The sequence below is a fragment of the Mustelus asterias genome, chromosome 19 (assembly GCF_964213995.1).
Source record: "Mustelus asterias chromosome 19, sMusAst1.hap1.1, whole genome shotgun sequence".
In the NCBI taxonomy this organism is placed as follows: Eukaryota; Metazoa; Chordata; class Chondrichthyes; order Carcharhiniformes; family Triakidae; genus Mustelus; species Mustelus asterias.
Genome location: NC_135819.1, coordinates 23,735,629 through 23,750,710, shown reverse-complemented (window position 1 = coordinate 23,750,710; position 15,082 = coordinate 23,735,629). Strand labels below are relative to the sequence as shown.

Genomic DNA, 15,082 nt, shown 5'->3' with positions numbered 1-15,082 from the left:
AGAATCCCGCATGGTGACAGAATAGAGTTGAGATATTGAGGGGGGCGGAGAGGGACTGCGGGGTGGATTGCAATCTTCAACAAGGCTTCCCAAGAGGAAATAAACTCAAGCCCTATCCCTGTTTGTGAGTCATCACCACGGTGCAAGGTTCCTCACTCACCCTGGTCTGAGACAGGCCAGTGGGTGTTTGACCTCAGGGCCATTGCAGGCTGATTGGATGCAGAACATTAAACTCTGACCCCTTGCGCTGATCTCCTAAGCAGCAATCAGGAAGTCCAACCTGAGCTGGACTGGAGATTTAATCTGGAACCTTCCAGCAGCTTGGTAGTGCAGCAAGCACCTGGATAACTCTCTCTGAGTCTCCTGTGGTGTTCTGACCCAGTATTTGAGATGAAGAGATTCAGTCTGAATCAGGAAATCTTGGCTAATTCTGAAGTGAGCGGCTGAAGGAAATGCTTCTTGCGTTCATTACAGGGCCCACAACTCTGGGGAACTGGCTTTAAATAAATTACATTTCGTTAGTTTGATTCATTATCAATTAAAATGCTTTAAAGGCTGTCTCCATGGTAACATCAACTCGGGATTGTATTGGAAATGGACTAGGGTCTCACAGGCCTTGCATCATGATTAAAATCAGGGAGAGGACCCAGCCTCACAGGGCACTGGGGAGACGGTTGGTGGGGGTGAGTGGATGGGGTAAGGGCCCAATCCCTGAGGGTGCCAAAGCGAGAGAGCTAAATACCTGAGGGTACCAAAGAGAGAGGGCTCAGTCCCAGATGGTACCAGAGGGAGAGGGCCCAATCCCAGATGGTACCAGAGGGAGAGGGCCCGGTACCAGAGGGAGAGGGCCCAGTGCCAGAGGGAGAGGGCCCAATACCAGAGGGACCAGAGGGAGAGGGCCCAATCCCAGAGGGTACCAGAAGGAGAGGGCCCGGTACCAGAGGGAGAGGGCCCAATCCCAGAGGGTGCCAGAGGGAGAGGGCCCGGTACCAGAGGGACCAGAGGGAGAGGGCCCAATCCCAGAGGGTACCAGAGGGAGAGGGCCCAATCCCAGAGGATATCAGAGGGAGAAGGCCCAATCCCAGAGTGTACCAGAGAGAGAGGGCCCAATCCCAGAGGATATCAGAGGGAGAGGGCCCAATCCCAGAGGGTGCCAGAGGGAGAGGGCCCGGTACCAGAGGGAGAGGGCCCAACCCCAGAGGGTACCAGAGGGAGAGGGCCTGGTACCAGAGGGAGAGGGCCCAATCCCAGAGGGTACCAGAGGGAGAGGGCCCAGCCCCAGAGGGTACCAGAGGGAGAGGGCTCAATCCTAGATGGTGCCAGAGGGAGAGGGCTCAATCCCAGAGGGTACCAGAGGGAGAGGGCCCAGCCCCAGAGGGAGAGGGCCCAGCCCCAGAGGGTACCAGAAGGAGAGGGCCCAATTCCAGAGGGTACCAGAGATGGGGCTGAGTTCCACAGGGCACCGACATGGGGGATGCTGGGGGTGTATAGGTAAGTGTCCTGCCAGGGAGGTGGGAGGTGAGGGTCTCAGAGGGGTAAGGGTGGAGAGGAGATGGTGAGTGTTCCCTCTCGGGTGGGGGAGAAAATAAGAATTTGTTTTTAAATTCTTACCGCTAATGTGCCTGTTTTTCCTTGCAGATATGATCACTCTGACGGAACTCGCAACTCTCTCCGATAGCCAGCCCACTCACCGCCTCCTCAAACCCTGGTGGGATGTTTTGATGGACTACCTGGTTGTCATTATGCTGATGGTGTCCCTCCTGTCTGCAACACTGCTCATTTCAAAGGATAAGGTGGTGTGTCTGCCGTGTGACCACGTGCGGGGCCTAAACAGGAGTTCCCAGCCTGTGGCGCCAGTAGCTGTGCCTCAGTCTCACCGCGCTGAATCTCCGACACAAAGCCCTCAGGGTGTGGAAGGAGGAAGTCACACTTTGTCAGGGACAGAGAGAAAGCCCTCAGGCCCAACCCAACCCAAATCATCACCTCCAGCCAGAGTACCAAAGGCCGGAGGCTACAAGACAAACCTGGACTTTCAGCAGTATGTCTACATTAGCCAAGTGTGTTACCAGAAGGCGCTGCCCTGGTACTCAAAGTACTTCCCTTATATAGCCCTGGTTCACACCATTATCCTGCTGGTCAGTGGGAACTTCTGGTTCAAATTCCCAAAGACCTCCTCCAAAGTGGAGCATTTTGTCTCCATCCTGGGCAAGTGTTTTGAGTCTCCCTGGACCACCAAAGCAGTGTCGGAGACTGCCAACGAGGACTCGGAGAACAGCCACATCCGGACCAAGATGTTCAAGTCAGTGACTCTGGAGCCCGGCGAGAGCTCGGACACCAGCACCTCGCTGACCTCCTGCCCCGAGGTGACCTTCGAGCCGCCGGTCAGCGGCTCGCCGTCGATGAACATCCTGGACAAGCAGGATGGCGAGCAGGCCAAGGCGCTCTTCGAGAAGGTGCGCAGGTTCCGGGCGCACACCGAGGACGGAGACCTGATCTACAAGTTCTACGTGGGTCAGACGGTGGTGAAGGCACTCAAGTTCATCATCATCCTGTGCTACACCTTCACCTTTGTCAACTCCATCACCTTTGAACACATCTGTGAGCCGAAGATTAAATACGTCACTGGTTACTCTGTCTTCTTCTGCACTCACAGCATGGCCTACATGCTGAAGAAGTTACTGATCAGTTACATCATTCTGATTGCACTGTACGGAATCGTGTGCCTCTACACGTTGTTCTGGCTCTTCCGAGGCTCCTTGAAGGAATACTCCTTTGAGAAAGTGCGCGAGGAGAGTAACTTCAGTGACATCCCTGATGTGAAGAATGACTTTGCCTTCCTCCTGCACATGGTGGACCAGTACGACCAGCTCTATTCCAAGAGGTTTGCCATCTTCCTGTCTGAAGGCTGTGAGAGCAAACTGCTGGAGATGAACCTCAACCACGAGTGGACCTACGAGAAGCTGAGACAGCACGTATCGAAGAACCTGCAGGGGAAGCTGGAGCTGCAGCTCTTCATGCTGTCCGGGATTCCCAAAGCTGTCTTCGACATGAGCGACCTGGAGGTGCTGAAACTGGAGCTCATCCCCGACGTCCGACTGCCCGCAAAGATCTCCCAGATGTTGGCGCTGAAGGAGCTCTACCTTTACCACTGCCCTGCCAAGGTTGACCAGATAGCCTTCAACTTCCTCAGGGATCATCTTCACATTCTGCACATCAAGTTCACCGACATTGGCGAGATCCCCCTCTGGATATACTCGCTGAAAAACCTGGCCGAGCTCCACCTCTCGGGCAACCTGAACTCCGAGACCAACAAGGCCATCGGCCTGGAATCCCTGAAGGAGTTGAGGCATCTCAAGATCCTCATCATGAAGAGCAACCTCTCCAAGATCCCTTCCAATGTCATGGAGGTGGCCACCCACCTGTCCAAGTTGGTCATTCAGAATGACGGCACCAGATTGCTGGTCCTTAATAATTTGAAGAAATTGGGCAACCTGACTGAGCTGGAGCTGCAGAACTGCGAGCTGGAGAGGATTCCACACGCCATCTTCAGCCTCGCCAACCTACAGAAACTAGACTTGAAATCCAATAACATCCAGACCATCGAGGAGATCATTAGCTTCCAGCACCTCAAGAGGCTGTCCTGCCTCAGGCTTTGGTACAACTCCATCGTTTCCATCCCCACCACCATCAGCCTCATCAAAAGCCTCGAGCAGCTGTACCTCTCCAACAACAAGCTGGAGAGTCTGCCTGCTGCCCTCTTCACCCTGCGCAAACTGCGGTATCTCGACCTCAGCCACAACCTGCTGACGGCAATCCCGGTGGAAGTCCACCTCCTCCAGAACCTCCAACACTTCTCCATCACCAAGAACAAGGTGGAGGTGCTGTGTCTGCAGCTCTTTCACTGTCTCAAGCTGAAGACTTTACACCTGGGGCAGAACTGTATCACCCACATCCCCCCCGAGATCGGACAGTTGACCCAACTCACTTACCTCGAACTGAAAGGAAACCATTTGGAGAGGATTCCGCTCGAGATTGCCAATTGTCTCTTACTGAAGAGGAGCAATCTCATCATTGAAGATCTTCTGTTCGATCACCTTCCGACTGACATCAAAGAAAACCTCACAGAACAAGACTTTATTTCTATTGTTTAACCTGAATTGTTGGAACACTTACCTCCCAGAATTACACACTGGAGTCTGACTCATTGGGAAGGTATACCCAGAGCTCTACAGTATACTCTCTCATTGGGAAGGTATACCCAGAGTTATATAATATACTCTCTCATTGGGAAGGTATACTCAGAACTCTACAGTATACTCTCTCATTGGGAAGGTATACCCAGGGTTATACAGTATACTCTCACTGGGAAGGTATCTCTTGTTTCCAGGTGGAGTTAGAATCTGAATGTTATTACTTAGAGTTTTAAATCTGCTAAAGTTCACTCGTGTGGGTTTATACTGGACAATAGCTGTTATAAACTAGAACCAACATATCTACACAGACGTTACTAAGAGGCCTAATTCTAGGAGTTAGCAGAGGCCCCTGTACATTAGTGTAACAGACAATACTCAGTCTGAGGGCTGCATTCTGTGCACTGTAAAATGTGTCTGAGTCTGCAAGAGACAGTGAGAAAGACCAGGGGAGATTCTTTGTAGAACAGGACAGCCCCTCTAGCTTCATAACCCTGCAACTTTAGATCCTCTAGTACCCATTGCCCTCTCTGCTTTCTCTCCCTCAATGCCCCCCTCTCTCTGTTACTGTTCTCTCCCCTCCCCCCCACTGTTCCCTCTCTCTCCCTCCCTCCTTCACTGCTCTCACTCTCTCTCCCTCCCTCATTGCTCCCTCACTGCTCCCTCCTCTCTCCCTCCCTCACTGCTCCCTCTCTCTCTCTCCCTCCCTCCCTCCCTCCCTCCCTCCCTCTCTCTCTCTCCCTCCCTCCCTCCCTGCTCCCTCTCTCTCGCTCTCTCTTGCTCTCTCTTATTCGGATACCCTCTCTCTTGTCCTCGTCTTCCCCTCTCTCTTGTCCTCGTCTCTCCCCCCCCCCCCCCCCCGCCCCCCACTTCCCTCTTTCTCTCTCCGGCTCTCTCTCATTTTGCGATCCTTTCTCTCTTCTCCATTTCTCTCTCCCTCTCCCCACCCTCACTCTGCTCCCCTCTCTCTCTCTCTCTCACATTCTGCTACTCTCTCTCTCTCTCTCTCACTGACCCTGCTCCATGTCTCTCTTAAACTTATAGAAACCTCAAACCTAAAACAGTAAGATCAGAAACTGTTGGGGAGACTCAGCCTGTGTGGAGAGAGTGGACAAGTTAAGAACTTGTCTTGGATCCTTGTCTCAGAACTGGAAGGTACTGGTGACAGACACGAAGAAACTGAACAAATGTCTAAAAACTTAACGCACAGCCTGAACTGGCAATGTTTCCATTTGCTGCTGATTGACTGACCTTGTGCCGTTCCATTGTTTGTGGAACGGGGGAGGGGGGCTAATGGGGGTTGGGGGGGGGGGGGTGCGTCATTCCTGGTGAAGGGTTGCATCACTGTAGGGATGATGAATGATGTGAGTTAAGAGAGCAGATTGGGATGAGGTTGTACTCAGCTTGGGTTAGTGAAAGGGTTATCAGTGGCGGGTGAGCACTGTATCATTGAGATGGTGCCCTGTAATAATGACATTGGGCTGTGTAACTGTACAGATAACCTACCAATGATGTGTCTGAAATTAATAAGCCAGGTGGGGGTGAGTATTCAGTGAACTCTCATTGTCACTCGACGCTGATTAAACTGTAAGCAAAAGGAATGAGTCCCACAGGACGAGAATGAGCCAGGATGGTGGGAATGTCCTTTAATGGGGCCCCCTGAACAAAGAGCGAGCAACGAAAGGTCAGGTTGAACAGTGAGGAGGCCACACACGGCAGCTCAAGTGTTTCCAATCTGTTTGAACTCGAAAGAGAAATCTAATCCATGTGGAGGCGTTCAGTATCTTTAACCCATCGGTTTAAATGATTCAAATGTCAACCAATGAGGTCATGGTTAATTTCAGCAATTCACAAAACAAACTAAGAAACGGATTAGCTAGCTAATGGCTCGTAACCGGGGTCGCTAACCAGCTAACCACTCATAACCAGGGTATATTGGACAATTTGAGTGTTGCACGCAGGTTGTCACGCTCTGTGATTTTAAATGGAAATAAACTGAAAGGAGTAATTTGACCCGAGGCTCCTGAAAGATCATTATTCCCTGTGGTCAGTACAGTGCCTGGAGTCACGACCATCATTGTTTCCCTATCCCTGCCCAACTCATTCCACACTTCAGCCTGTGGTGGTTGTGGAGGGTCAGTCATCTCAGCTCCAGGACGTCTCTGCAGGAGTCCCTCAGGGTTAGTGTCCTGGGCCCAACAATCTTCATCAATGACCTTCCCTCCATCATAAGGTCAGAAGTTGGGCTGTTCGCCAATGATTGCACAATGTTCAGCACCATTCGCAACTCCTCAGATACTGAAGCAGTCCATGTTCAAATGCAAAAAGATCTGGACAATATCCAGGCTTGGGGTTGACAAGCGGCAAGTAACATTCACCCCAGACAAATGCCAGGCAATGACCATTACCAATATGAGACACTAACCACTGCCCCATAACATTCAATGGCATTGCCATCACTGAATCTCCCACCATCAACATCCCGAGGGTTACCATTCACCAGAAGCTGAACTGGACTAGCCATAGAAATACTGCGGCTACCAGAGCAGGTCAAGGGCTAGGAACCCTGTGGAAAGTAACTCATCTCCTGACTCCCCAAAGCCTGTCCACCATCTACAAGGCACAAGTCAGGAGTGTGATGGAATACTCCCCACTTGCCTGGATGGGTGCAGCTCCAACAACACTCAAGAAGCTCGACACCATCCAGGACAAAGCAGTCCGTTTGTTGGCACCCCGTCCACCACCTTCAACATTCAATCCCTCCAATATCGATGCACAGTGCCAGCCGTGTGTACCATCTACAAGATGCACCACAGCAACGCATCAGGGCTCCCTGAACAGTACCTTCCAAACCCACTGAACTCTACCACACAGAGAAAGGGGCATCAGATATTAGACATGGGATATCACATGGCAACTGCAACATTGGACAATGTTACCCTCTATGAAGACAGTTGGTGAAATATAGAACTGGGGCCAATCTTTACACACTTATATATTTATTTACAGAATTACACATTGCTGGCATATACCTCCCAACCCAACAACTGGTTTCAGTCTTTCTCTCTACATATCTGTTTAGTAGCGTTGAATGGGCGTGACTGCACCCACCAAAACAAAACCAAACAAAACACAAACAAGCTGAAACTTTAAAGGAAACGTAACCAAAATTCAAATGTCATTCCTGCCCCCCCAACCCCCAGCCCCCGCCCCCGCTCCCCCCCCCCCCTCCCCCTCTCCCTCACTGGGTGCTCACAGATCCAGAGCGTGATGCTCAAATGTAGCTCGAGATAGGGGAGCGGCCCCACTTTGACAATGCAACAGGGGCTGTCAGCTCGCACTGAATATGAAACTCACCATCCTGACCTGGAAATATATCACCGTTCCTTCACTGTCGCTGCATCAAAACCTGGAAACTAACAGCACTCTGGGTGTACCCACACCACATGGACTGCAGTGGTTGAAGGGTATTTAAGGTGGTAATGAATACTGGCCCAGACACTGATGCCACCATCACATGAATGAATTTTTTAAAATAACAAAGTCCTGCACGCTACAAAACCCACAGGTGACCAAGGAGTAAGCTAATCAACTTCAAATGTTGCATGTGAGCACGGTTTGCAACTCTCCGGAACCAAGGCAGGACTCCAGGTTCAATGCCACTGGAGACAAGGATTATTTGGGACAATATTGGCCATTTTTTCATTGTCACTGGGTCCCAGTGCAAGGCCCAGCCTGTTCTGCTGAAGCTGCCCACAGCTGGGCTGCCGTGAGATCAGGGCTGAGTACCCTCTTAACAGTGTTTCACCCATAACACACCACCGTAACTCACCCATACTCGCCCGTAACTCACTCATAACTCACTCACAGCTCGCTCATACCCCTATAGCTCACATACCCCCCTACGGATCATATCCCCAATAGATCACTCACACTCCCTATAACTCACACACATCCCCTGTAGCCCACTCACACCCCCTGTAGCTCACTCACACCCCTATAGCTCACTCACACCCCCTATAGCCCACTCACATCCCCTGTAGCTCACTCACACCCCCTATAACTCACTCACACCCTCTATAGCTCTCTCACGCCCCTATAGCTCACTCACACCACCTATAGCTCACTCACGCCCCCTATAGCTCACTCACGCCCCCTATAGCTCACTCACACCACCTATAGATCACTCACACCCCTATAGATCACTCACACCCCCTATAGCTCACTCACGCCCCCTATAGCTCACTCACACCCCCTATAGCTCTCTCATGCCCCTATAGCTCACTCACACCCCCTATAGCTCACTCACACCACCTATAGATCACTCACACCCCCTATAGCTCACTCACACTCCCTATAGCTCACTCACACCCCCTATAGCTCTCCTATACCCTCTATAGCTCTCTCATACCCCTACAGATCACTCAGACCCCCTATCGCTCTCCTATACACTCTATAGCTCACCCATACCCCCTATAGCTCACTCACACCCCTCTATAGCTCATTCATACCCCCTATAGCTCACACACCCCCTATAGCTCACACACACCCCCTATAGCTCACTCACACCACTTATAGCTCACTCACACCACCTATAGCTCACCCACACTCCCTATAGCTCACTCACACTCCCTATAGCTCACACACACCCCCTATAGCTCACTCAGACCCCCTATAGCTCACTCACACCCCCTATAGCTCTCTCATAACCCAATAGCTCACTCACACCCCCGATAGCTCACTCACACCCCCTATAGCTCACTCACACCCCCTATAGCTCACTCACACCCTCTATAGCTCACTCAAAGCCCCTTCTAGTTCACTCATTTCCCTATAGCTCTCTCACACCCCCTATGGCTCACTCACACCCTCTATAGCTCACTCACGCCCCCTATAGCTCACTCACGCCCTCTATAGCTCACTCAAAGCCCCTTATAGCTCACTCATTTCCCTATAGCTCTCTCACACTCCCTATAGCTCACACAGACCCCTATAGCTCTCTCACACTCCCTATAGCTCACTCACGCCCCCTATAGCTCACTCACGCCCCCTATAGCTCACTCACGCCCCCTATAGCTCACTCACGCCCCCTATAGCTCACTCACACCCTCTATAGCTCTCTCACACTCCCTATAGCTCACACACGCCCTCTATAGCTCACTCACGCCCCCTATAGCTCACTCACGCTCTCTATAGCTCACTCACACCCCCTATAGCTCACTCGCCCTCTATAGCTCACTCACACCCCCTATAGCTCACTCACACCCCCTATAGCTCACTCACGCCCTCTATAGCTCACTCACACCCCCTATAGCTCACTCACGCCCTCTATAGCTCACTCACACCCCCTATAGCTCACTCACACCCCCTATAGCTCACTCACACCCCCTATAGCTCACTCACACCCCCTATAGCTCACTCTCACCCTCTATAGCTCACTCACAGCCCCTTATAGCTCACTAATTTCCCTATAGCTCTCTCACACTCCCTATAGCCCACTCATACCCCCTTATAGCTCACTCAAAGCCCCTTATAGTTCACTCATCCCTATAGCTCACTCACACCCCCTATAGCTCACTCACACCTCCTTATAGTTCACTCATACTCCTATAGCTCACTCATTCCCCCTTATAGCTCACTCACACCCCTATAGCTCCCTCATACCCCCCCCCCACCCTATAGAACACTCACACCTCCTACAGGCACATAGCAGATAGGAGCAGGAGGAGGCCATTTGGTCCTTCAAGCCTGCTCCGTTATTCATCACGACCATGGCTGATTGTCCAACTCAGTAGCCTAATCCTGCTTTGTCCTCAGAACCTTTGATCCCTTTTGCCCCAAGTGCTATATCCAGCCGCCTCTTGAATACATTCAATGTTTTGGCATCAACTACTTCCTGTGTTAGTGAATTCCACAGGCTCACCACTCTTTGGGTGAAGAAATATCTCCTCATCTCCATCCTAAATGGTCTACCCTGAATCCTCAGACTGTGACCCCTGATGCCTCACCATCAGGAACATCCTTCCTGCATCTACACTGTCTAGTCCTGTTTGAATTTTATGAGTCTCTATGAGATCCCCCCTCATTCATCCGAACTCCAGAGTAAACAATCCTAACCAAGTCAATCTTTCCTCACATATCAGTCCTGCCATCCCCGGAATCAGCCTGGTGGACCTTTGCTACATTCCCTCGAGAGCAAGAACATCCTTCCTCAGAAAAGGAGACCAAAACTGCACACAATATTCTGGGTGTGGCCTCACCAAGGCCCTGTATAATTGCAACAACACATCCCTGCTCCTGTACTCGAAACCTCTCCCAATGAAGGCCAACATGCCATTTGCCTTCTTTACCGCCTGCTGCACCTGCATGCTTACCTTCAGCGACTGGTGCACAAGGACACCCAGGTCCCACTGCACACTCCCCTCTCCCAATTTACAGCCATTCAGGTAGTAATCTGCCTTCTTGTTTCTGCTTCCAACGTGAATAACCTCACATTTATCCAAATTATACTTCATCTGCCATTGATTTGCCCACTCACCCAACCTGTCCAAAACATGCTGAAGGATCTCTGCATCCTCATCATAGTTCACCCTCCCACCCAACTTGATATCATCTGCAAACTTTGAGATGTTACATTTTGTTCCCTCGTCCAAATCATTAATATATATTGTGAATAGCTGGGGTCCCAGCACCGATCCCTGTGGCATCCACTAGTTACTGCCTGCCAATTTGAAAAGGACCCATTCATTCTTACTCTTTGTTTCCTATCTGCCAACCAGTTTTCTATCCACATCAATACACTTCCCCCAATCCCATGTGCTTTAATCTTGCACGATAATCTCTTTTGCGTGACTTTGGCAAATGCTTTCTGAAAGTCCAAATATACCACATCCACTGGCTCCCCCTTGTCAACTCTACTAGTTACATCTTGAAAGAATACCAACAGATTTGTCAAGCATGATTTCCCCTTCATAAACCCACGCCGACTCTGTCTGATCCTGCCACTGCTTTCTAAATGCTTCTAATGGATTATCAAGGCCAACTCACGCCTCATATCTTCATAGTTTCCGTCATTAAGATTAAGCACCCGAGTCTCCGAATCAACTACTTCACTCTCCACCTTGATAAAAAAATTCTATCATGTTATGGTCACTCATCCCCAAGGGATCTGGTACAGCTAGATTGGCAATGATTCTCTTCTCGTCACACAGTACCCAGTGTAAGATGGCCTTGTTGGTTCCTCCACATATTGGTTAAGAAAACCATCCCGTATACACTCCAGGAATTCCTCCGCTATGGCATTGTGGCTAATTTGATTTGCCCAATCAATGGGCAAACATTGCTCTTTTGTTTAAGAAGGGTAGCAAGAATAATCCAGGTAATTACAGGCTGGTGAGCCTTACATCAGTGTAGGGAAACTATTGGAGAGGATTCTTCAAGACAGGATTTATTCCCATTTGGAAGTAAGTGGACGTGTTAGTGAGAGGCAACATGGTTGTGTGAAGGGGAGGTCGTGTCTCACGAACTTGATCGAGTTTTTCGAGGAAGTGACGAAGATGATTGATGAGAGTAGGGCAGTGGATGTTGTCTACATGGACTTCAGTAAGGCCTTTGACAAGGTCCCTCATTGCAGACTGGTGCAGAAGGTGAAGTCGCATGGGATCAGAGGTGAGATGGCAAGGTGGATACAAAACTGGCTCGGTCAAAGAAGACAGAGGGTAGCAGTGGAAGGGTGCGTTTCTGAATGGAGGGCTGTGACAAGTGGCGTTCCTCAGGGATCAGTGCTGGGACCTTTACTGTTTGTAATATATATATAAATGGTTTGGAGGAAAATGTAACTGGTTTGATTGGTAAGTTTGCGGATGGCACAAAGGCTGGTGGATTTGTGGATAGCGATGAGGACGATCAGAGGATACAGCAGGACATAAATCGGTTGGAGACTTGGGCGGAGAGATGGCAGATGGCGTTTAATCTGGACAAATGTGAGGTAATGCATTTTGGAAGGCCTAATACAGATAGGAAATATACAGTAAATGGCAGAACCCTTAAGAGTATTGATAGGCAAAGGGATCTGGGTGTACAGGTACACAGGTCACTGAAAGTGGCAACGCAGGTGGAGAAGGTAGTCAAGAAGGCATACGGCATGCTTGCCTTCATCGGCCGGGGCATTGAGTTTAACAATTGGCAAGTTATGTTGCAGCTTTATAGAACCTTAGTTAGGCCGCAGTTGGAATATAGTGTTCAATTCTGGGCGCCACACTACCGGAAGGATGTGGAGGCTTTAGAGAGGGTACAGAAAAGATTTACCAGGATGTTGCCTGGTATGGAGAGCATTAGCTATGAGGAGAGGTTGGAGAAACTTGGTTTGTTCTCACCGGAACGACAGAGGTTGAGGGGCGACCTGATAGAAGTCTACAAGATTATGAGGGGCATGGACAGAATGGTTGTCAGAAGCTTTTTCCCAAGGTGGAAGAGTCAAATACTAGGGGGCACAGGTTTAAGCTGCGAGGGGCAAGGTTTGAAGGAGATGTATGAGGCAGATTTTTTACACAGAGGGTGGTGGGTACCTGGAACTTGTTGCCGGGGGAGGTAGTGGAAGCGGATACGGTAGTGGCTTTTAAGGGGCGTCTTGACAAATACATGAATAGGATGGAAATGGCAGGATACGGTCCCCGGGAGGATAGGAGGTTTTAGTTAAGTCGGGCAGCATGGTCGGTGCAGGCTTGGAGGGCCGAAGGGCCTGTTCCTGTTCTTTGTTCTTTGTTCAATGTGCAGATTAAAATCACCCATGACCACCGATATTCCCTGATCAAATGCATCTCTAATTTCGTGTTTAATGCCATTCCCAACATCATCACTGCAGTTTGGGTGTCTATATATGACACCCACTAATGTTTTTTGCCCCTTGGTATTTCTCAACTCTACCCATACAGACTCCACATTGTCAGAGCTAATATCCTTTCTCACTATTGAGTTAATTTTCTCTTTAACCAGCAGTGCCACTCCACCATCTTGTCCTTTATGCCTGTCCTTCCTAAATACTGAATACCCTGGGACATTCAGTTCCCATCCCTGGTCACCCTGCAGCTATGTCTCTGTAATCCCAATTATCCCGTTTATATCTATCTGCGTGATTAGTTCATCGCCTTTACTGCAAATGCTCCGTGCATTAAGGCTCAGAGCCTTTAAGCTTCTCTTTTTAACATTGTTTGTCTCGCTCCCAATAGTTTTCTCTATAGCCCTGTTTGAACTTTGTCCTTGGTTTCTCTGCCTATCACTTTTCTTATTCCCTTTTCTACCTCTTGTTTTTGTCCTTGCTCCCTCCTTCTCTGACTCCTTACATAGGTTCCCATCCCTCTGGAATATTAGTTTAAACCCTCCCCAACCGCTCGAGCAAACATTCCTCCTCGGACATCAGTCCCAGTCCTGCCCAGGTATAACCCACCCAATTTGTACGGGTCCCACCCCCCCCCCCCCAGAACCGATCCCAATGCCCCAGGAATCTGAAACCCTCCCCCTGACACCATCTCTTCATGATGTGGAGATGCCGGCGTTGGACTGGGGTGAACACAGTAAGAGTTTTAACAACACCAGGTTAAAGTCCAACAGGTTTATTTGCTACCAAATAAACCTGTTGGACTTTAACCTGATGTTGTTAAAACTCTTACCATCTCTTCAGCCATGTATTCATCTGACATATCCTGTCATTTCTACTCTGATGTGTGTGGCACCTGTAGCTCAGACATTCTACAGCCAGACCCCCTTAAAGCTCAGTCATACTGCCTATAGCTTACGCATACCCCCTATGGCTCACTCATACCCCTATAGCGCATTCAAGCCCCCTATAGATCACTCAAGCCCCCTATAGCTCACTCAAGCCCCCTATAGCTCACTCAAGCCCCCTATAGATCACTCAAGCCCCCTATAGCTCACTCAAGCCCCCTATAGCTCACTCAAGCCCCCTATAGATCACTCAAGCCCCCTATCGCTCACCCGTACCCCCTATAGACCACTCATACCCCTATAGCTCACTCAAGCCCCCTATAGCTCGTTCAAGCCCCCTATAGATCACTCAAACCCCCTATAGCTCACTCATTGAATCATCATAGAATCCCTACAGTGCGTAAGGAGGTGATTCAGCCCATTGAGTCTGCAGCAACAGAGCATCTTACTCAGGCCCCATCACTTTAACCCCACACATTTACCCCACCAATTCTCCTAATCTACACATCTTGGGACATTAAGGGGCAACGTAGCATGGCCAATCCATCTAACCCGCACGACTTTCGGACTGTGGGAGGAAACCAGAGCGCCCGGAGGAAACCCACGCAGACACGGGGAGAATGTGCAGACTCCACACAGGCAGTGACCCAAGGCTGGAATTGAACCTGGGTCCCTGGTGCTGTGAGGAAACACTGCTAGCCACTGTGGCACCTCTCATATCCCCATAACTCACTCATAGCCCCCTCCCCCATGTGTCCAGCTCCTATCAAACCTGCCTTAACAGCACTGCGTCAGATAGTAACAGTGTACGAGTATCTTTGGAAGGGTAATAAATGATGGGTAACAAATGCTGGTGACGTCCAAATCCCAAGTATGATTTTATTGTTTATAATTAATTGTCCTTCCCGTGACCCATTTCCAAGTCTTCCATCCTCAACTTGTGTCACCATATTCCCAAATACCAGGCCGAGTATTCCTGTTCCCTCCTCAAGCTGCCTCCTTTCCTCCCATTGTTTAATCACCACCATGTTCGCCTCATCCTTGATGAGTGACAGCCATACACGAGCAATGTATTCCAAATCAATAACTTCATCAATACCTTCCCTCCAGTCCCTTCACACCCATGTCACAAAAATAACTGACCTTTGACCTTCGACCCTTTGCTTTGA

The 15,082-nt window shown here is 50.0% G+C and overlaps 1 protein-coding gene across 2 annotated transcripts in view; it reads left to right on the top strand.

Annotated features, from left to right (window-relative positions):
* Positions 1–6,203, top strand: part of LOC144507814 (volume-regulated anion channel subunit LRRC8D-like) — a 32,654-nt gene extending 26,451 nt beyond the window's left edge. For both annotated transcript variants that reach the window (XM_078235139.1, XM_078235140.1), the window contains one exon: positions 1,639–6,203. In XM_078235139.1, the coding sequence (XP_078091265.1) occupies positions 1,641–4,151 (2,511 nt within the window). In that variant the 5' untranslated portion in view covers positions 1,639–1,640 and the 3' untranslated portion in view covers positions 4,152–6,203. The remainder of the gene's footprint in view (positions 1–1,638) is intronic.
* Positions 6,204–15,082: the final 8,879 nt, after the last annotated feature.